Source organism: Dermacentor silvarum, chromosome 1, assembly GCF_013339745.2.
Source record: "Dermacentor silvarum isolate Dsil-2018 chromosome 1, BIME_Dsil_1.4, whole genome shotgun sequence".
Lineage (NCBI taxonomy): Eukaryota > Metazoa > Arthropoda > Arachnida > Ixodida > Ixodidae > Dermacentor > Dermacentor silvarum.
Window position 1 is genome coordinate 305239502 of NC_051154.1, and position 21671 is coordinate 305261172.

Sequence of the window (21671 nt, forward strand, 5' to 3'; positions counted from 1 at the left end):
TAGTGCTACCGATGTTTTCGGCTTTACAGAAAAGCATGCCCCGTGCTACCGTTCGACCCACTCTTCCATATTATAGTACGCTATAGCTACAAAGTGTGCTTCTACTATGCGCTTCGTGTTGGTATATTTTGTCTTTCGCCGTTGTTTCGAAGTGCACTGCCATATTCCATTATTCCACCAAAATCCAGATTTGCCTGAATGATGAAATTTCGTATGCTCCAAACTGCTCCAAAACATAGTTTTACTTACTCCAAAAATGGCTCCGAAAAGACTTCGGGCAGTCCCACCCCTGGACATAGCTACAAGAGACACTTGGTTATAACGGACATTTGAAAATCGTTTGGTTGGTTTTCCTATGTTTGCCATGTTAACAGCATTGCGTACAGGAGACATGATTACAAGAGACAGGACAACTTTCTCATGTCCCTAGACGAAGTTCTTCACTATTTAGGAGAGACACAACCCAGGCACACAGGATGGAAAACTGCCCTGAAGATAAAGCTTCGGCCTGCATCCAAGAGACCGCAGATGTGGACCTCGTGTGCTCCGAAGAGCTTACAGATCATGCAATCCTCGCGCAAGTCAATGGTACATGTGCCCTAGAAGATGAACCAGAGGAGGAGGACGACGACAACGAGGACATTGCAGGGTAGAAAATGTTGGCAGTTGAGGCTGACGAACGTCTAAAAGCACTTCAAAGGTATTGTGAGCAACAGGAAGGCTTGCAAACTGAAGTGCTTTACCCCCAGAAGTTGGTATGGAAGCTAATACCATCTGCAGTCACTAAAAACAAACTACAGTCGAATGTCGAATGTCGTTAATTCGAACTGCCGGTTTATTCGAACTGACGCTGTGGTCCTGTCAAAGTTATGTGTATTTCAATGGGCGAAAACGGTCGGTAATTCGAACGCTAAAGCATTTGCTACGGTTAATTTGAACATACTACGGACCGACAATGCTCTCAGCAGCGCGCCAAATAACGCGGCGGCGGCTCCGACCGCATTGCTCCGACACCGCCATAGAGCAAAAGCATAGGAGAGACCCCTTAATGCAGCGGCAGAGGCCCAGTACAGCCAACGAAACTGCCCACGCCAGCAAACGCTCGCTTCCTGATAACAGCAGAAAATGAAACTTTAGGGAGCGGGCTGGCTGTACCGGTGGCGGGCGCTCACGCAGACAGTCGAACGTGAGGGAGCTGCAAGGGAGTTTAGAGGGCGAGGGGAGCCACCGAAGCGGCGGAGTTGCCGAGGCCAAATCTGCTTCCCTGCCGCCCTCCTCCCTCACCTGCGCCCGCCCGTCACCATGCCGGCGCTGTCTGCTCCCAGAAGTTTCGTTTTCTGCCATTATCGGGAACAGAGCGTTGGCCGGCGTGGGCGGTTGCACTCGCCATGTGCTTGCGCGCCGCGATATTTCACGACTTGCACCGTTGGTGCATTGTGCTATGGTGTTCAAATACTTCAAAAATACGTCCTTCCTTCAATCCGAACTTCTTTTAATTCGAACAAATTTTCAGGCCCCTTCGAGTTCGAATTACCGAGATTTGACTATACTTGAATGACTTGTTTAAGCCATCCTAAGCAATTTCCTGTAGATGTGTTCAAACACACTTTGATGCTGATGTATTAATAAGGTAATCTAGTCCGACTACTCAGTGTTTTTAGAATTTTTGGTTACAAGAGACCTTGGTTACAAGAGATGTTTCCCGGTCCCTTGAGTGTCTCTTGTAACGAGGTTTTACTGTAGTACTCCGAACGGCAAAGCTGCGATGGCATGGGGGCAAAGGTTGCGATGTACCGAAGGCGGTCAATAAAGTGTCAACTTCACGGGAGAAAGCATTTTGCGCTGCTGTTACAGCATTTTTCTTACATTGTGGTCAACGCCTAACCTAACGTGCGTGGCCGGCCGATCGCGAAACACTCATTTTGCACCACATGCACCGCCGCCATGAAGCGGTTTGAATTGGCAAGGTTACGCTTACCAGAAGTTTCTTTTCCAGACAGCTTGGATTTCTTACGTTTCATGGCAAATGCTTTACTCGAGTTACACAGTCCGTTAAAGGAGCCATCGCAATGTCATTGTCATAGGCTCTGATAACTTTTCTGATAAAGTCAGAGGGATCCATTATTTTCAAAGCAGTCGGCCGGAGTCCGTGTTTCTTGCAGATTGCTATTTTCCCCAGATGGCGGGACGTCATAGCGACTGCTGCCTGCGGTGCCGTATATTGAAATCGATCTGCGACGTGCACAAAGTGCGTGCCCGCGCGGGCCTCCTCTTAAAATAGATCTGCAATGTGGGCAAAGTGCAACTTCTGGTGGTAAAGTCGTATGCGCTGTGCTTTTCGACGTTCGTGTTGAAGCGAGAGACTGCACGTATGTCAATTTGCTCGCGGCTGTTGCTGCGCCTCCTCACTCCAGCGTGTTAAAGAGTTTCCGCGGTCATCGAGCGAGATGTGTTGATGTTTACCTGTGCGCGCGTGACACCGTGCTTGGTAATTTAGTTTGTAAGCGAATGTTTACAAGTTTGTACGGCCGATAAAACTACTATCCTTAGTTCGTATAGCTGTCTACTAATCTGCTATTGCAATCGATGCTTCGTCTTTTGGGCGTAACTGCGAATTTTTTTTCCTTCTGCATTCTGCCTCGGCGATCATATGTGCCTCCTCCTCGAGAGAAATTTATGCTTCTTCGCTGGTGTAGCCATTTCAACCGGACACACACCAGAGAGGAAACAGCAGCGATTGTGGTGATCCCATGCAATCTCGCACAGGCGCGTGGTGACCATGTGTGGCTATGGATTGCAGTGGCTCAAATCTGTACTTTGAATTTGATTTCGATTACGAAAACCCCCGTTCAAGTGGACATACGATCGTCACAGCTTTGGAAGGGCCTTCTAATTTGACTGCTCGGCAGTTCCAATTTCAGTTCTAGTTTCAGTTCTCGAAAAGCTTGTTGAAGTGGAAATACCGAATAAAGCGCCTTCGTTATGTAGAGACTTTTTTTTTGTATTACTTTCTATGGGCAGGTGACGGGGAATCGGAAAATTTTCGTTGTGGCAGAAATTTCGTTGTAGCGGCGTTCGTTGTAGGGGAGATTCGACTGCATTCAGGATTTTCGAATACAGTGAAATCTCGTTACAGGGGGCACTCAAGGGACCCAGGAAACGTCTCTTGTAACCAAAAATTCTAAAAATACTGAGGAGTCGGACTAGGTCACTTCATTATATATCAGCATGATAGCGTGTTTACACTTAAATCTCGTTATAACGAAGTTGGACGGGAGCCGAATTTTTTTTCGTTATAACCATTAGTTTGTTATAGCCACTGACTAATTATTATACAGCTAATTATGGTATGCGAGGGTGTACTCACTACAGGTAAGTCAACAGCGCCAGTGATGACTTCTTGCTGCTGAGAATTGTAGAAAGTGTGTTCGGGTGCGATGCCGAAGTCCTTGGCCATTTGCGTTTTCTTCGTCCCTAATGCAACAGCTCTTATTATGGCTGCCTTTTGATCTAGAGCAATAACTTTCCGTTTTCGTTTCGCTACCAGCAGTCATTTTCCTGTCGTGTAACCGGCAACACTGCGTAAATAGCAAAGGGGCTGACTGACCTACGCCCGCTTCCGAAACAAAGCAAACGAGTGCACACAGCGCGCTAACAGTAAGTTAGGCTTGGCCAGCTTGGCTTAGCTAGCTTGGTCAGCTTGGGCTTGGCTAGCTTGGTCAGCTTGGCTTGGCTTGGGGTGTTGCCGGTGCAGCACAGCCGCGGGAGATTTAAACTGGTACATTAAGAGGCCCGCAAAGTGCCGCGCATTTTAATAAATCAGTATTCTGTGTGCAAAGCGGGTGGTTAATTGTCATTTTGAAACGAAAATGTTTTGTTATATCCCTTAATCAGTATAAAAAAAATTTTGGTAAAACGAAATTTTAAACACATGGGTTTCTATGAGGACTTTCAAGGGGAATTAAGATTCTTACGTTATATCCATTATTTCGTTATAAACCATTTCGCTATAACAAGATTTAAGTGTATAAACATCTGCAGGAAATTTCTCAGAATGGCATAAAGAAGTAATTCATAGTATGATTTTTAGTGACTGCAGATTTTATTGCCTTCCTTCCCAATTTCTGGAGGTTTAAGCACTTCACTGTGCAAGCCTTCCTGTTGCTCACAATACCGTTCAGCTCCGCACAACCTAGTAAGTGCAGGAGCAGAGAAGGGGGGCGGGGGGATGCAAACTGCAGATGGAGGGATAGTGGTATGCAGCAGAAAGTGCGAAGTCCCGACGTGGCAATGATTCACAGCAAGATAACCGGGCCGGTCACACATCCGCCCGCGTCTGCTCGGCGCTGTTCGGCTCCCGGTGATTCGAACAGAGTGGTCTCATGGAAACATGGCAATGGCTCCAGAGTCCGACTACCGGCATACGAAGTGACTAGTGCCCTGGACGCTGCTATGTAAATCCAACTCAATGGTACTCTGTTACAGAGTCGGTGTGGGAGCATGACAGCAATATGAAAGCATAATGACAAAATGTTCGGTGCAATTTGTAGTCGCAACCATGTGAGGAATGACATCCGGCTGCGGAACGGAACAGAGTCGAGCCAAGGGAATGAAAATAACGTTTGGTACAATGTTGGCTGCGTTGTGTGACCATATCTGGGTTGTGTCTCTTCTAAATAGAGAAAAATTTACTCTAGGGACCTAAAAAAGATGTCCTTAGTAACCGAGTGTCTCTTGTTGACAATATTGCTTACAAGAGACATGGTTACATGGCAAACATAGGAAAACCAACCAAACCATTTTCAAATGTCTCTTATAAGCGAGTGTCTTGTAACCATGTCTCTTGTAACGAGATTTGACTGTATTTGGAACTCTCCAAATATTCCGCTACAACAGACTAAGTCCTATTACTGTTCTCCGCCTGCTAAACAATGTACAGTTCAACTCCGCAGTAACGAAGTCGGCTCCGAAAATAAGAATATTTGCTTTTGCGAGATTTTCGTTATGAAATCAGACAGCACAGATAGGCAATGCGTGGCAAAATGAAACTTTACTGTCTAAATTCTGTTAGCCGGCAAGCCTTGCTTGAGAATTATAATCGCATGCAAGATAACTGAGGTGTGCATCAAGCCACCATCCTCCCTTGCTCCTGGTGCGTAATGCGCAGACTGCTCACTGGAAAAGGTCTATAAACACACTTCGTTATGTTTGGGTTCAAAATCCATCGTTTTCTATAGACAAGTTATAAAAAGTGAAATACTTTGTTATATTGAGAATTTCATTATATAGAAGTTCGTTATATCGAGGTCTAACTGTACTTCATTTTTATTCAGTTCCGTGTATCGAAGAATTCGACCAACTGGCACAGTCCTACCAGAGTTATAACGAATTATCGGATAGGTTAAAGTAAATCTAAAATGGACACAACAAAGGTGTTAATAGAGAGTTTTAGAATAGGGGCCCCAAAGAGCTTTGCGGGTGTTAGCGTTGGGGCATGCAAGAGTGAAGAGTTTTAGAATAGGGCTTTGCGTTTGCGAATAGCGTATTGCGCTTGCAGCGCCACTACGGTGTCAAAGAAAGACTATTATAAATATTAAAATAAACTATACCATTTTATGATAGGAAGAGTAATTTTGACTTTCGTGGTTTTGCGTTTAATTACAATTGAGAGATTATTCTATTAGCAGCAAGCGATTTGTTGCGCCTAATTTTGATTAACCAACTTGACGTGCCTTCACCAGCCAAGCTAATCCATGTTAGGCCTACGAGCGATGAAATCGACAATCGAATTCGGAATCAGCGGCGTCTAATGAATCAATCTTCATTACACACGTTAGTTGAGAGAAAGCGATAACCGCAGTCACTTCTCCTAGCTTACGAACTTCACGCGTTACCAAGAATCAAGCCGAGTTTGGTACTCGGAGAGCCGTCGCTTCGATGGGTGCCGCCATGTTTGTTGACGCAAAGCTTTTGGGGCTGCTTTTGGGGCTCCCGCTAAATCGGTGAAATAGCGTGCCCAACGCAAAACCCAAACGCAGTTAGCGTCTCGCGCATGCGCAGTGGTGTCGACGCTATTTCTTTGGGGCCCCAAAACGTTTGGGGCCCCTATTCTAAAACTCCCTAATGTGACTTCATTGTATTGAGGCTCAACTGCACTTGGAGTTCGGGCGGTCTGGAGTTAAGCTATTTGTCAGCCGTCATTGGGGCTGCCAGGAGGAGCCGCCTTCGAGGATGTGCCAGCTTGAAGGCTCTTTCCTGTCTTTTAACAGAATGCAGTGCCATGGCAGCGACTGTAATAAGGCAAGATATAGCTGTGCGAATGAGGTTTAAGAATGAAATAAACAGTAAGTGGGAGACTCGCAATGACACCTCCATAAAATTTCTTGGGAAGTGCTCGTTGTTATGGTACATAAGTGGCCTGGGCCAGTTAAAGGCTTTCAATTAGTTTTTTTTTTATCTGTGTTCCTAGTGCTATTGATGCCTGCTTAATAAAGTGACGTCTGTGGCTTTCAATCTGGAGTACAGCCACTGGATTTCCTTATTGTTTTTATAGTTTGCTTCTGCTTCAGCATCGTTGAATTGGCATGTGCTCGTTTGGAAATTTTACAAAATGAGTGTTGGTGCATGAAAAAAAAAGGGGGGGGGGGGTGGCGAAGGGTGAGTAGACTGTTATTTTCAATATTCTCTAGGGTTATCTTTTTCTACTTGACAAATGCTGTGAGAGCTTTATAAGAGTACAGTATTTATTTTTTTTTAACTATTGCAACGTTTGTGCTGCTTGCTGCCTGTGTACATGTGAATTATACTACTGGATTTCGGGTTTTATGTTAAACCAGTGAAAGATATAGGTTATTTTTTGGCTTCTGCTGTCTCTGAGCTTCAATGATTGTGCTTTTTTTTATTTTAAAAAAGTTTTTTTTTTGTAATGCCTAAATTGCACATTTGACTCCTGTGGCCTTAACACTAGCTGCAGTCATGGTAATCAGTGTCCTAACATTTCTTGCTTCGTAGCACCCTCGTGAGCGCTTGGCTTTGCATTGCATCTGTGCTCACGATGCCCATATGTTTGCCGTAGGTGGCTACTTGGATGTGGTGCAACTACTGGTGGCGGCGCAGGCCGACATAGACAGCATGGACAACCGGCGGGTGTCGTGCCTGATGGCGGCATTTCGGCGAGGTCACGTGAAGGCGGCCAAGTGGCTGGTGAAGCAGGTCGCCCAGTTCCCCTCGGATCAGGAAATGGCCCGCTTCATGGCCACTTTGGGGCCGGATTCACGGGATCTCCTTCGCAAATGTCATCAGTGCACTGAGGTGATCCATGCTGCCAAGGAACGCCAGGCAGCCGAGGCCAACAAGTGTGCCTCTTCTCTGCTTGAGGAGCTCGACCTCGAGCGCTCACGGGAGGAAAGCCGCCGGGCTGCGGCCGCCCGCCGGCGGGAGCGAAAACGCCGCAAGAAGAAGGAAAAACAGGAACAGGTTGGGTGGATTTCTTTTACTTCTACCTGTCAATTGCTCAATCCGTCCAATTCATTGTTGGGCTCTGGTGAAACTTGCATTAACCCTTTCTGCTGTAATTGAATGTGTGCTGTAATTAAGAGATGCTACTTGAAACAACTATTTTTGAATTATTATTTGACTAGAGATTTGAAAATACTGCCATTCGTAGAGCTTCTTGTGTAGATTTCAAATATGTCATTAGTTTTGTGTAGCTACTATACTTATTTAGGTATGTCCTACACAACTGCAAAGTATAGTGATCTTTGCAGGCACTTGGTAGTGTATAAAATTTTAACAAACAGCATCGTGCAGTAGTTTGTTTAGCTTGTTGTAGACCGCAAAGTGCTGATATATATCCAAATGGCATGTACAATTACTGGACCTATGCAAAGAAAATTAAGACACTTTAATTTTTTTCATAATCTCGTGAAATATAACCTTGTGCTTTTGCAACTACTGCCGAGAGATTTTGCTATTTCAAGTAGACATCAGTATTCACATATCTTGAGTATGCACGTAAAACTTTGTTAGTATAGGACAATTACCGTATTTACACGATTGTAGGTCGACCCATTTTTTCAAATTTGACAATCCCATGTTGGGGGGTCGACTTAGAATCGAAACCGAACCGTGTACCGCTAGTAGCGGCAAGAGAAACGAGAAATCAGGGGTGCTACAGCGTGGTTACAACATTGCACCTACGTCTCCGTGGTTTCGGTAGAAGCGGAGCGTACCGTATTTACCGTATTGCATACATTTCGATGGCGCGCACCACGAGCGCATGGCTCTTGTGGGAGCATCGATCATGGCAGAGCCGCCATTTGGGGGGTATTGATAGTTGGCGGAAGAGCCGTCGTTTGGGGGGTATTGATAGTTGGCGGAAGAGCCGTCGTTTGGGGGGTATGGTAGTTGGCGGAAGAGCCGTCGTTTGGGGGGTATTAGTAGCTGGCGGAAGAGCTTTTCTTTGAGATACGTTTGTTTTCGACGGCCGCGCGCATCTGCCACTTCTGCTGTTGTGCAGAATCGTCGCGCCTGTCATGAGTGCCAAGAACTTTCGGTGGTCGTTCAGCATTCAAACGGGCTGCTATCCTCCATGCCGAGGAAACTAACAACTGCGCAGCGGGACGCAAGTTTGGAGTCAGTGAACGTGTGGTGCGGCAGTGGCGGCTTCAGCACGAGGAAATTTGGCCTCCCTGGTTACTATGTGCGCGTGGGTCCTCTCTGCGTGGGCGGCTGTACCGCGCGATGTCGTGGTGCAGTCGTTCGCGAAGTGTGGACTCGCACTTGATGACGACGCGCTGTGGGACCGCACAGCTATGACGGCAGCAGTGCCAGTGAGGTCGACTCTAGTGACGATGAGTAGTCTTAGCAACCCCATGAATAAATTTCCCTTGTGAGAATGCACTCGCGTGGTTTTTCTCCACCCCCCCCCCCCCCCCTTTTTTTTTTGAGACATGCAATTTTGGGGGGGTCGACCTACATTCGAGTCGACTTACAATCGTGTAAATACGGTATAAGTGCTCAAGGTTATGCTCATAGGATTGTGAAAAAAATTAGTTCAAGTGTGCATAGTTCGCATACTTTTATGCTCAAGCCCCAATTGTCTTAAACTTGGTATTTTTTTGTCTTTCCTGCATGGTTTATTCAGCCCTCACTGCCACACCAGCTTCCCTCAAATCATTTTGGTGACCGTAGTAACTGTAATTCAAGCTGAAGAAGAGGCCTTGGAATTACTTGCAGGATACTTCTTGTGTGTTCATTGCTCTCATGCTGTCGCTTGTAGATATAAAGCACAATGTGTAGAGTATAAATAAGCAATTTAGCAGCACAGGAGCACACCATCTGAATGCATGGGATGTTGAGAATGTGCTGAAAGGCTATGCTTTCATTTTGGTACATGTGGCTTCACACGCAATGTACACTAGTCAGAAAGCAAACTTCTCCGCTAATCTGGGCTGGTTTTACAGTTCCAAGAACTTGTCTCTCTCTCTCTCTCTGCTAGACTTGTTTGCCAGTGCTATGTGTACATGACAAGCAGACGCTTTGGCACTTGTGCATAATTTATATTTACTAGTGCAATAACCTGTGCGTAAATGTTAAATATCGGTACGGTCACTGTGGATGACGCCATATTTGCTGGCCTGCAGATGCGGCTGGCCAAGCTTGAAGCGGAGGGCGGGGACAAGGCAGCTGTGGCAAGTGCTAACAACGGCAGTGGCAAGGACTCGGACAAGGACTCCAAGAGCGAAGGAGACAAGCCCCCAACAAGCTCCCAGTCGGAGGAGGAGGACGACGATGATGAGGAAGAGGATGAAGAGGACAACCGGACTTCTGCCCCCAGTAGCGGAAACAGGACAGCAGAGCTGGACGAGCGGCTACCTAATCCTGGAGGGGGTGGAGTGAACCCTTTGGCGTCTGCCACCTCCGGTGGGTTTGATGGATGATAAAACAGATAGACCCACCGTGGCAGCCCAGTGGCTGCTCAAGGTTGTTGGCTTTATCCCGGCTGTGGCGACTGCATTTCAATGCGGGCGAAATGCAAAAATGCCTGCATACTTAACTCCATCTCACAAGTTATTTGCAGCACCGTGGAAGCTGCAGGCTCCTTAGTCAGTAGGAATGCTGAATGCCCCTTGAGATGTTTTTCCGTGCCGCGTCGTCTGCTCAGCATCTGTTGCCATGCTATCGGTTTTTGGATGGACGCAACAAATGTTTTGCCGTTGTGAGCATAAGCTGCACTTGCATGAATGCGACAGCAATGTTTTCCTTCATCTAAATGCTTTCACAGCAGTTCCTTGCAGCCTGCTTATCCATTAGTAAGGACGAATGCTCTTATAAATGTTCACCTGTGCCACGTCGTCTGCTTAGCGAGACTTTGGCATTTGCTTGCCACCGTCATCCCCTGCCATACTAGAGCGTAGTAAAATTAGGCCTTTATATTAGGGGTGTGCAAATACTGAATAGTGGATTTTGAATCTAATATCGAATTGAATCAAGAAAAAAAATTAACCAAATGTCGAATCGAATATCAAATATCACAAGTTTTTACAAAATTTAATGCTACACATATTGTGCAAGGAAATACGGTGCTCCTAGCATTCGAGCCTTCTAGCATTGCGTAACAAGAATTTAGCAAGATATCAGTAATTTAGGTACATAAAAAATCGAGATATACAATACGATCTACTTTTGTTAACTCTCGTTATTGCACCTTTGGAAATCAATAAGTTTGATTGACAGTTTTTCATCACGTTGTTAAACATTTCTGTTGGAATTCTTCTAGCTGCATCATGCTCAGTCTGAAATCGTGACTGAACTTTAACTATATGTATGCCAGATTTGAAAATTTTTGGCAGATTGGGGAGTCTAAAAATAGAAGTTTGAATGGGGTAATTGCCGAAACTAGCCTCCAGTGCTCCTAGCACTTTAATAAGAAGATGCAAAACTTGCGCTTTGGTTGAATAGGCAACGTAATTTTTAAATGACAGCAGCAGTGAAGGCACAGAAGCTTCACTCGGTTGTCAATTTTCTTATCCGACATTTAGGCTGTTATTGTTTTAACAATGTCTCGAACAACGATAGATGCTCATGAGTGTGTTTTATTTTTATAATTGTGTTCGACAAATATCAAGCCCAACATTACTTTTCCCACCGTGGATTCCTTTTATCCATCAGCACTTCGACAACGTATATGCAAGTTATTCCGAGCAATCCTTCCCGTCGTGAGGGGTTTTCACTCACACGAGAACTCAGTAGATTTCAGACCGACCTTCAACTGAATCTTGACTAGCTGTCTGTTCTTAGAGTTTAAAAACTGCCTGTGCAAGTGCCCTTTATTCATTATTGTAAGATATTATGCAACACTCCACATTACTGCACAGCACCATACAGGAACTTAACAAAGCATGTGAAGGTTCCAGTGCCAGTTGAACACACACCTAGACACGTTTGCTTGCACAGAAAATCTAATCGAACGCAATAACCAAGTATGAGCAGGCTTCTGCATGCTTCCTTGACCTGACAATCATTGCTTCGCAAGCCTAAAGAATGCAGTAAAACAAAATCAATGTGCCTGCTGCAATTGGTAAAAGCAAATGCTCCCTGTACTATAGGAACTTACCTGTTTTCACATTTGCAACGCTACTGCTTTCCCGCATAGCATGGGCTGGGCATCACTATGGCTAGTATTGACGCCAACAAATCTTCATAAAAATTTGGTTGCGTGATCTGAGTTGGAAACTAGGAACCAGGTGCATGTTTAGTATATTTCACATTCTTTAAGCTCTCGGTACTTGCAATAAAAATACCAAATTATTGCTTTCATTCGTGTTCCTTGAGGTCCTCTTTTGAAGTTTCGCATAGGAGTTCTCAAATTGTTTGATCAATTAATGCTATGCACCCATTCAAAACATCAGTGATCAGGCTATAATTTTGTGTTTTGAAGTGTAGGTATACGTCTTGAAATAAAATAGTAAACATAAAAGCACCAAAAAGGTGCACGTTTTGAGCAGTAACGAAACATTTAAAGGGAACACCAAATTAGTATGCCAGCTTCGATTACAGCTCAGTTCTAGTATATAAAGGTCTGGAAAATGTTTTTTTTTTATCAGTGGAATTTCGTTTGAAAAGAATCAAGTGCTTGTTTTCCTCTGAAACTAATGAATTAGTGGTGTTCCGTTGTACAGAATACCAATGAGATTCTCAGTTTAATGGCAGACCTGTGTTTTGCGGCAATAATTTATTTATTGCATAGGAAGTTTTGCTTTCCAGTTTTTCTCCAACATACAGAAGGGCTATCCCAATTATACAGCAGGTGGGTTATTGTAAGTCAATCTGCGCCACAGACAAAAGAAGGGCGTGTGATGACTTGATCACTGCTCTGCGCGTAGCAGCCACCTTTTGATTGTCAGGTTCAGTGTGATTTGCCACCTGCCAAAGGTGCTGAAATCTGGAGGGTCACGGCAAGTTCGCATGATGCTTTTACGACTTATTTTTTGCTGTCAGAACAGAGAGCTAGTAACAAGTGCAAATTTGGGTCGAAGTGGGCGGTCTGTACTGTATGGGTGCTGCCATGTTGCTACGTAATCACTGTGGTTGGCTATTGCCGGTAACCGCTACAGTAATTCACAGTATACAATGTGCATGCGCAAAGGTCCTAACATGTCACATATCGTGTACCAAGCAAAAATTAAACTTTAATCCCGCCACTAATCAGACAGTTATGCCCGGACTAGGGATGGGCAAATATTCGGTATTGTCGAATATTCGATGGAATAATGCTATATTCATTATTCGCTTCGCTTCGAATTCAGGTATTCGATATTTTCGAATTATTCGGCGCTCCCGAATAGGCAGCCAAAGCCACGGACGGCTGGTACACATCTCGGAGGCTATGCTTCACGTCATGGCTTCCATACATCAACCATAAATCTCGAAGGCTATACGCTTTTGCATTAAAGAGCCGGAAATGTGCGACGTAAAAGAGCAGAAATGGCACTAGCGTACAACCGAAACGAAGCGGCGGAGTCCGCATCGCCAAATCGTACGTGAATGACAGCAATGACGGAACGCTTCGTGCCTTTATTGCGTTTACCGCCGTGCATAACATCGCATTGGCCACGGGATTTTATAGTTTCCATCCATGATCGCGTCGATGGCTACCGCGGATTCTTCCGCAGAGGTTGCGGCAAAAAGGAGTTTCATTTTGACTCAATACGCACGTCGGCCGCGTGCCTAAAAAGCTGCGTAGTGGTCATCCATGATCGCATAGATAGCGAGCGCGATTTCGTCGGCAGTTGTTGCAGTGAACGGTAGTTTCGTTCTAACTCGGTGCGGGCGTCGGCCAGGGTATGGCCACGCTAGCGTCAAAAACGCGCATGTCAGCGCCTTGCCGCGAAGCCCACCGTGGCAATCGCGTCTCGCCGCGTGGCAGCGCGATATGATCTCGGCGCTCTCGCAACGCGGAATCATTGTGAGCGAACACGGTGCGATCGGACAGCGTCCAGAAATCCCTCCATAGAACCGCGAGAGACGATCGTCGATTGATAACCCGGCACGGAGCAGCAGAGGTCCGGTTGCCATGGCTCCGTGACGTCACCCTCGTCGCTCTTAATTGGTTCTTCATCTCGCGGCACGTGCCGCAGAAATGGGAGACCCATTTCGCGCTCCCACGGTTGTGACACAAAGTTGTTTGGGTTTGACTCGGTGCAAAGCTGTCGAGCACTGGCTACATCACGATGGGCGTGCGATCTGTTTGCGGTCAGCTTACTGGCGAAAAAATCATCGGGATGTGCGCGCGGTAGGGCAAAGCGTGGCGCAAATGATGGCACGCACCGCGGCTGTGCTGCGAAGGAAGTCTCGAGGCCTCGATCTCCGCTGCAAGAGCCAATCAGTCACGAGATGATGAGAATTGCAGCTTCCTCACTGCTTTTGTGCAAAATAGCAAAAGGATTTGCTCATCCATTACACTAATAAAATCGTGCTGAATTAGCTTATTGCTTTCTGGATACCCTGATAATGCGGCATTCGGTTAAATCGCACATTTTTTTTTTCGATCCTGTGAAATTCGAATTAACTAGGTTTTACTATATATATATATATATATATATATATATATATATATATATATATATATACTATTCGATTCAAAATTATTCGACCAAATCACTATTCGCTTCAAATTCGCTTCGAACCTAAAATTTTTTCCAACTATTCGCCCATCCCTACCCAGAACTATATTCCACTGCGCAGGATATTGCCTGTGTACGCCTCGCACCTTTTTTATTGCTGCAAACGACCTGTGAGATGGAGATAGATTTAGGTGCACGTTAAGGAACCCCAGGTGGTTAAAATTAATTTGGAGTCCCCCACTACAGCATGCCTCATTATCAGAGCGTAGTTTTGGCACATAAAACCCCAGAAATATTTTATAAGACTTAGGGTTTGTGCAAGAAAGCAGCGTTTATTTGAAAGCAGGTTTTTTTTTGTGCCCTAAGCTGGCACCAAGTGAAGCTGCTTGATCAATCCGGGCAGCAAGTATTCCTAACAGCAACCAAAGAAGTTGCCCAAGGCTGTTGCTATCAGCAGTACTGACTACTAATTTTTCATGTTAAGTGAATGTCTGGGTCCACGGAACTATTGAAAAAGTAAAGCGAACCTCAGAGTGCCCTGAATAATTTGTTATAATAGTCAAACCTCGATATAAAGAACCTCGATTTAACGGAACTATTTTAATTTCCCCATCTTAGTTATATTGAATTAACGAAACCTTGATGTAATGAAATTCTCAATATAATGAAGTTTTTCGTGGTAAGTACAACTTTGTTATATCGAGGTTTGACTGTAGCTTTTATACAGCCGGTTTCGGTGTTGTTTCCCAGAAGGCGACTGTGTTGCAGCGTCATGATGCAGAAGGTGGCTATGTGAGAGCAGGGCCGGTATTTTGTAGTGATGCCTTATGCCTTATTCTATAATAGTCTTATCATCCACCGCTCATGGCCGGCTGATTCCGTTGATAACATGAGCGGACTGTCGCTCTGAGCACTGACCAAGTGCGAAAAGGCATTAGCATTGGAAAGGCATCGCTACAAAATACCAGCCTGGGACACTGCAACATTGTGGCTCTCGCTGTGACTTGTTCAGTCATTTGCTATGCTGCTAAATCTGGCCTCACAATGAGTTGCAGCATAGGAGGCAACCAAGCAAGCCGGAGTGAGTACCAAAACATTGTGATGCCCTGCTCCCATGCGGCCACGATTTGCATCATGACGTCACAATGCAGTCGTCTTCTGGGAAGCCACACTCAAACTGCTGCAAAAAAAGCTTTTATATTGATTTATTAGGGCAATCTGAGGCTTGCCTGTGTTTTTTGTATGGTCTCGGGGAGTCGGAGCTTCATTTAATGTGAAAAATGAGTAAAAGATATGTCGGCACTCCTTGAGTAAGTGACCCTAGAGCACAAACTTAAGTTTTGATAGAACTCTGTCTCAATTACACAAGTGTATCAAAAAAAGTTGGAGGATCCCTAACATATTCTCACGAGATCAGAACATGAAAGCATTTCTTTTGGCTAGGTTGTTGTTACGGAAGGGTGCTGCAATGTGGTGTTGCCTCATTGTTTGTGTTTTCATCTCATAACAATGTGCTTAGGGATTCTCCAACTTTCTTTTTTCTTTCTTATTCGTAGTTGGTGAATTGAGTGCCACTTCTTGTCGCTATCACTATCCATGCTGCTGCGACAGTACCTCCACAGAAACTGAAGGCAAACTGAGACTGCAGGCGAGGGTGCGCTCCTTTTGTAGAGGCTACGTCGGTGACCACATGTTGACCGCGCCGACTATTGCAATCCGCTTTCTTTCTCCCCTTCGAGTCGGGGCTTCCTCTTGTGCTGCGGGGATTCCCCTCTTCTATGTCACGGCTGCAGGCGGTTGCTGCCTGCAGCGGAGTGGAGTGCACGTTGAGTGTTGCTGCGGAAGGCGTCAATTGCAGTGGGAGATGTCACATGCTTTCCAGCATGGCTTGTGCGGACGCCTTTTGCGGACGCCAGCCGGGTGCGCGCTTTCGCCAACCTAGCCAAGAAACGCTTTCGTGTTAATAGTTCACATGCTTCCCTTATCCCAGGCCTGTAGCATTTGTAAAATGTGCTGGCACTGTGAAATTCATTATGATGATTCTTGGGATAGCTACGCCGGGGCAAGACGGAGCTTTCCCTCAATTTCGTTGCAGAAAAAGTTTGGCAGTGCATTAAATTTATTGTTGATTACACTTGCATATAAAATTTTAAATATCCCAAATTCTTGACATCATTCATATCTTGGAAAAAAAAAAACAGGCTTGTCTTGCCCTGACCAATTTATTGAAATACAGAATTAGAAAAGAATGTGATGGAAATTCAATCACCAGTTTTCGAGCTTTTGCTGGGACGAGCAGCCGCACCAGGCAAAAAATCAATTTCGAGAAAACTGCCCTCGAAAGTGCACATTTTCTTGTCTAAAATGGCCCCACGTTGGTCAGGAAATGCATTTCCCAGGGAACATTGGATGGTGCGTTCCCCTTTGCGGGGCAGGCGCGTGAGAGAGATAAACATCTTTAGATTGTGGGGGAGGCCCCTACATGGCTCCTATGACGATTCCCGCATTGCCCTGTGCCCGCAGGATCGGGGCCCGGCGGACATCGGAGGCCCGTTGCCGAGGGCATTGTCCCACTGCTTGCCAGTGCGGGTGGTGAGGGTGGTGTTGCGGCCGGGGGTAGATATCCGGATATCGTGTGGGGTAGATAAGGAAGAAAGTGTAAATTAGGGAAAGTCTGTGTTTGTAGCTGCCTCAGTGACACTGATTTCTCGTAGGAGAACGATGGGTGAGGCAGGGGAAGAGAACGCATGATTGTGTGTAGTTCCGAACAGTGTCGCAATGTGATAGTAAGGGTTTCTCGCAGTCTGGGTTGGTCACCTCGTCGCACAGGGGCTGTTCGAAGGGTAAGTTCTTAAGCGACCGCGTTAGTTTGTTCATTGCCCTGCACTGAGGCATGAACAGGCGTTCAGTGCAAGTGTAAGTGGCGTTGGTCGTGTATGGTGGTGTAGGAGACGTGCTGGAAGATGGGGTATGCGGCTGTTGGAATGTCACATCCTGTCAAGAAGACGCGACACGAAGTGTCCACGTAGAGCTGCAGTGTGTGCTGTATGACAAGCGACACCACAAGGATCTCCCTGTGCACAGCTGTAGACTTGCGTGTAGAGGAAGCCTTTGCAAGGGTGTGAATACTGTGAACCACCACCACCACCACCACCACACTGTGCCCCAGAGGGCCCCTGAACAGTGTCCGTGTACAGAGCTCAAGTCTCACTGACGATGCCCAGCGTGTGCATCAATTGACTTGCCCGAGCCTTGCAACACCCACCATCGTGTTTGGGGTGCATGTTTCATGGTGTAGGATGAACCTTCAGGGCTGTTGGGTCTATAGGGTTATGGGATGGGGTATCCTAACTGTAGGAGTAGGTGTTGCCTCATGGGGGTGTGTAAGGTGTTTGCTGAACCATTGGTTCTCAAGGAGCTCACCAAGGATGTTGTGTGTTCTAGGGTCATGAGGCACTGCGTGGCAATGTAGTGCAAGAGGCAGTGAGCTATTTTGGTCACCCTAAGTATTCAAATGTCAATGCACATCTGCTGGGATTGTGTAAAGTGGTGAAAAGGTAGATTGGTGCGCTCCAGACAGCAGGTGCACTTGAAACGACACATCGTTGTACTGCTGGAGCAGAAGCTATGACTCATTGTTGGCAGCTCACTTTGCCATACGAACAAGCCTAATGGAACGCTTTGGCACACTGAATGCCCGTAGCATCTTGAACTTCGTTCCATGCGTTGTGTCCAACCAAGCAAAATCAGGCAGGCAACACGGAAACTGTCAAGAAAAAGCTTGGAGTTTGTAAAGGCTGCGAAAAGTCAACAAGACAGTGCATTGAGCCATTATGAAATACCGAAAAGTGACGCAGAACACACAAAGACCGGCAGCAATGAAGCAAGCAAGCAAACAGCAGCAGCTCGGTTACCCTTGCATGCTTAAGGAGTGCGCGCTTGGTCCAATCCCAATTTCGCATCCGAGACGCAGGAATCTCGAGAGCTCTCGTGAGCCTCCCAATCACAAGAAAACTTTGCTTCGCCTATGCCCCAACCACAACTGAAGGCACAGTGAAAGAAAAGGTGCAGCAGATCCAACAAACCCTGTTGGAATTAATATACAGCCAAGCTTACGAGGCAGTGCTCATGCCTCACCTTCTAATCTGGCTCAAGGATACCTGAATGAGGAGCAGTAGGTTAGACGGCATGGGAACTGTGCATGTGTGAAGTTGGGGTTTGTTTTGGAACTAACTGACCATTCAGGAGCTGCCGCGGCCTGTTATGTATTTTAATTGAAGTAGGCACTGATGAGAGAAAATGTAGTTCATGACATATAGACCTCCTGCATGTTTGCAACCAAACCAGAAGGAATAAAACTTTGGTTTCGGCTAGTTGGTTCATTATGTAAGTAACTTCGCGATCGAGAACACGGACACCCAATACAGATACGCCTCTATTTCATTGGTTGGTACGTTTCCGGAAAAAGCAACCTTTCGGCACCAACCAATGCGATCGTACGATACATTTTCCGGCCGCTAGATCCCAAATAAACAAGGTACGAGGCACGTGCGATTGACTACAGTAGACGCCTGCAAGGTCAGCTTCCTTGCTGTACTCGCCCGCCCGTGGCCCGTGAAAATGCCGCTACGTGCCCAGTTTTCTATTCCGTTACCAGCAAATCAGCTCGGGAGTCGTCGCACGTTGCCATTCGCAGCTATTACCGCCAACCCAGTTGCGTTAAACATCTGTGTCACAGCGCGCGTAGTGTAGTGCCATTGTAAGTGTACCGCCCGCTTTTAATAGGCGATACATTCGTCGCCGTTCCGTGCTCCTGGCAGCGCGAAGTAAACTTCATGTTTCGCTGCCCACCAGCTCGATTTCGTTTCGGTTTCCCATTGCCGTCTTAAAATGATCTTTTAGAAAACGCGCGTCTCGGGGCGCCCGAGGCCCCGCACGGGCTTCGGTGTCTTGTGCTGCAACAATGTTGCAGGTTGTGGGTTCGATTCCCGCCAAAATGTCCCACTCGATGAAGCTAGGCCGAATTCGAGGAGCGGAACCGAAAAACGGGAAACACTCATCTCTAGGCGCTCCGGCTCTACTAGCTTCTCCTGCTGCAACAATTTGCGCAGCGCTTAGCATTAAGTAGATTTCCACTACAGTTGAGTCTGCCAAATTTTTAGTGACTTCAGATCGTATGTTTTCCCGGTCGGTACTTTTTTTTTTTTTTTCTCGATGTTTTTCCAAAGCGTATGAACGAGGTTCTACCATACCGGTCACTGATTTACGGGAAAAGCACACACTCGACATGACTTTATCCAGTTAGTTACTGTTTCATGTCAGTAACAAACTACAGCCGATTTTTATGCTGGTTTGAGTGGCGATAGGAGCGATTGCCTCGGCTTTGCTGTTGGGACTGGCGAGATACCGGCCCGGTTCTATGGCGAGCAGTCACATGTTACCTGCACTGTTATACACAGCCAACCAATCGCGCGGGTCATTGTAGAATGATGTTCAGGCACTTAGTCGTTCACCCGGTGTCCGATCCAACGCCGAACTTGTCGGAATCTGCTGGGTGCAGTTGTTGGGGCAAGTCGGACGCCAGATCGGATGCTGACAATTCTGGTTGTGCACGGAGATTCACGAACCCGTTAAGATACGTGTAATATAACTACTTTCTGCGGGTGGGAAAGTGTGCCATAGTTGTTTGAGGTGCGCATGCTCGCTCTACATGAATCTGACAAGCGAATAGGCGAGGCTAAATAAACACTTTAGTCGGGTAAAGCATACTACACCAGCTGAAAGTTTTAAATAACAGGCGAGAACGTGTTGCGAGATGTTGGTGCAAATGAAGAGACCATGATTTAGTTATAGAATCGAGCATCATATTCGTGATGTAAGTAGGAATTATAATTTTAAATTTGCACGGAAAGTCTCAAAAACCGGTAAGTGGCGCGAACTGGGGATGAAGCCTTGATACTTGGGTTGTGTAGTATACTAAATTAAGTAAGTCGGCTGTTAAGTGCAGCATAGTTATTGTTAGTACTTATTAGGCCCTTGCGCTTTACGCGTATTACGAAATTAAATAAAAAGTACGTGCGAACGGGCGGCACTGCTTTCTTGGTAACGAGTGGAGCAGCAGACCCGTTCAATGCATGCGGCGCTGCATTGAACCGAATGCTGGTGTACGTTCACGAGTTAGTACCCCGAGTTCTGTGGTCTCTGTGAAATGCAAAATGCCATCGACAAATTGTGCCGTGAGTGGGTGCTAGCACAGTAATAATAGCACTACGCGCATATATCTTGCCACTTGGCTTTAAATGCATGCAGCCAGCAAAATCGTGGGTTGCTGTTATTTGGAGGGAGCTGTTGCTGCGTCTTGCATTTGGACACCACCTATTGTAAAAAATATTTCAACACTTCAGAAAACCCGAATCGCAGGAACATTGGCTCGATAAACAATATAATTAAGGGTGTGTGAATATTCGATTTCGAAGGGAATGACTAACGTTCGAATACAATTTTCCGAATGAACCGGCCGTGGTCGGTGCCTTGACGCGCACAATCATTTCGGTACAGGGTTCGACCAGGTCGTCCGGAACGATTAACGCTACGCATTAACTTACACGCAGCGCATGTGGAAAGCACGGAGGCATGTGTGAAGATCGGGCCAATTAGCCACCGACAGGCACGCTGATTTTGTCGAGTACGCGAGTTCAGTGTCCCCGCACGCAGATTCGCGCATAGCTCTCTACTCGCATTCGAGCACACACCCGTGCTCGCGGTAGTTGCCGGCTGGTCGACCGCGGACCCGACCGCCGATATATCGTATCGAACTTGTACGCGTGATCTCGCTACATGTCACTGATGAACCATCCGTAGTCGCATCAGCGACAAGCTTTCCGCGACCGATTGCGACCCGTTAGGCCTACGGAGCTGCGTCGTCGGGTGTCGGCGACTAAAGTTACGGTTACCGAATTAACGCAGATCGATTCACAGCGGTCGCACGAGCCTCGGAAAGCCGACAAGCCGCCACTCCAACGGAAGCTAATGCACGGGATGATCGTTGCGTGTTCACGGCCGCCGTCTTTGCGAAATACCGTACGGTGACCCCTCGTTCCGAACGCCGTTCGTAGGCGCACAACGGTCTTTTTTTTTTTTTTTTTTTTTTTTTCGTAGCTTCGAGCAACCCGTCCCAAGACTAGCTTTGGATTTGCATGGCGGCCTCCAAAATATTATGTGACAGCGCGCTGCCCCCCGGCTGCAGACACATTTTACACGGACAGCAGGTGGACGCGGAAGACGTTCCGCGAATCTTGCCGGGGTCCTGCCGATTTCAGAACTCGTACCGTGAGCGCCGGCCGCGGTCGACGCGGGCGGCGCCGAGTACCACGATGCGCATTCCCTGCTTGTCTTGCGCAGATTGGCCTTAACGAGCCGACGATAACACACAACCACCTGCCATAAGATGGATAAAGCCCTCCTGTTTTCTGAAAACAAAACTGGAATACTTTCTAAGCAATAGAAGATTGCCGTTAAGCACATTATGGCGAACTATTAAACTGA

General features: G+C 46.5%; 1 protein-coding gene across 17 annotated transcripts in view; it reads left to right on the forward strand.

Moving 5' to 3' along the window:
• Window positions 1-21671, forward strand: part of LOC119437274 (ankyrin repeat domain-containing protein 17-like) — a 190046-nt gene that overhangs the window by 96021 nt on the left and 72354 nt on the right. For all 17 annotated transcript variants that reach the window (XM_037704331.2, XM_037704318.2, XM_037704327.2 and 14 more), the window contains 2 exons: window positions 7076-7476; window positions 9645-9924. In XM_037704331.2, the coding sequence (XP_037560259.1) occupies window positions 7076-7476; window positions 9645-9924 (681 nt within the window). The remainder of the gene's footprint in view (window positions 1-7075; window positions 7477-9644; window positions 9925-21671) is intronic.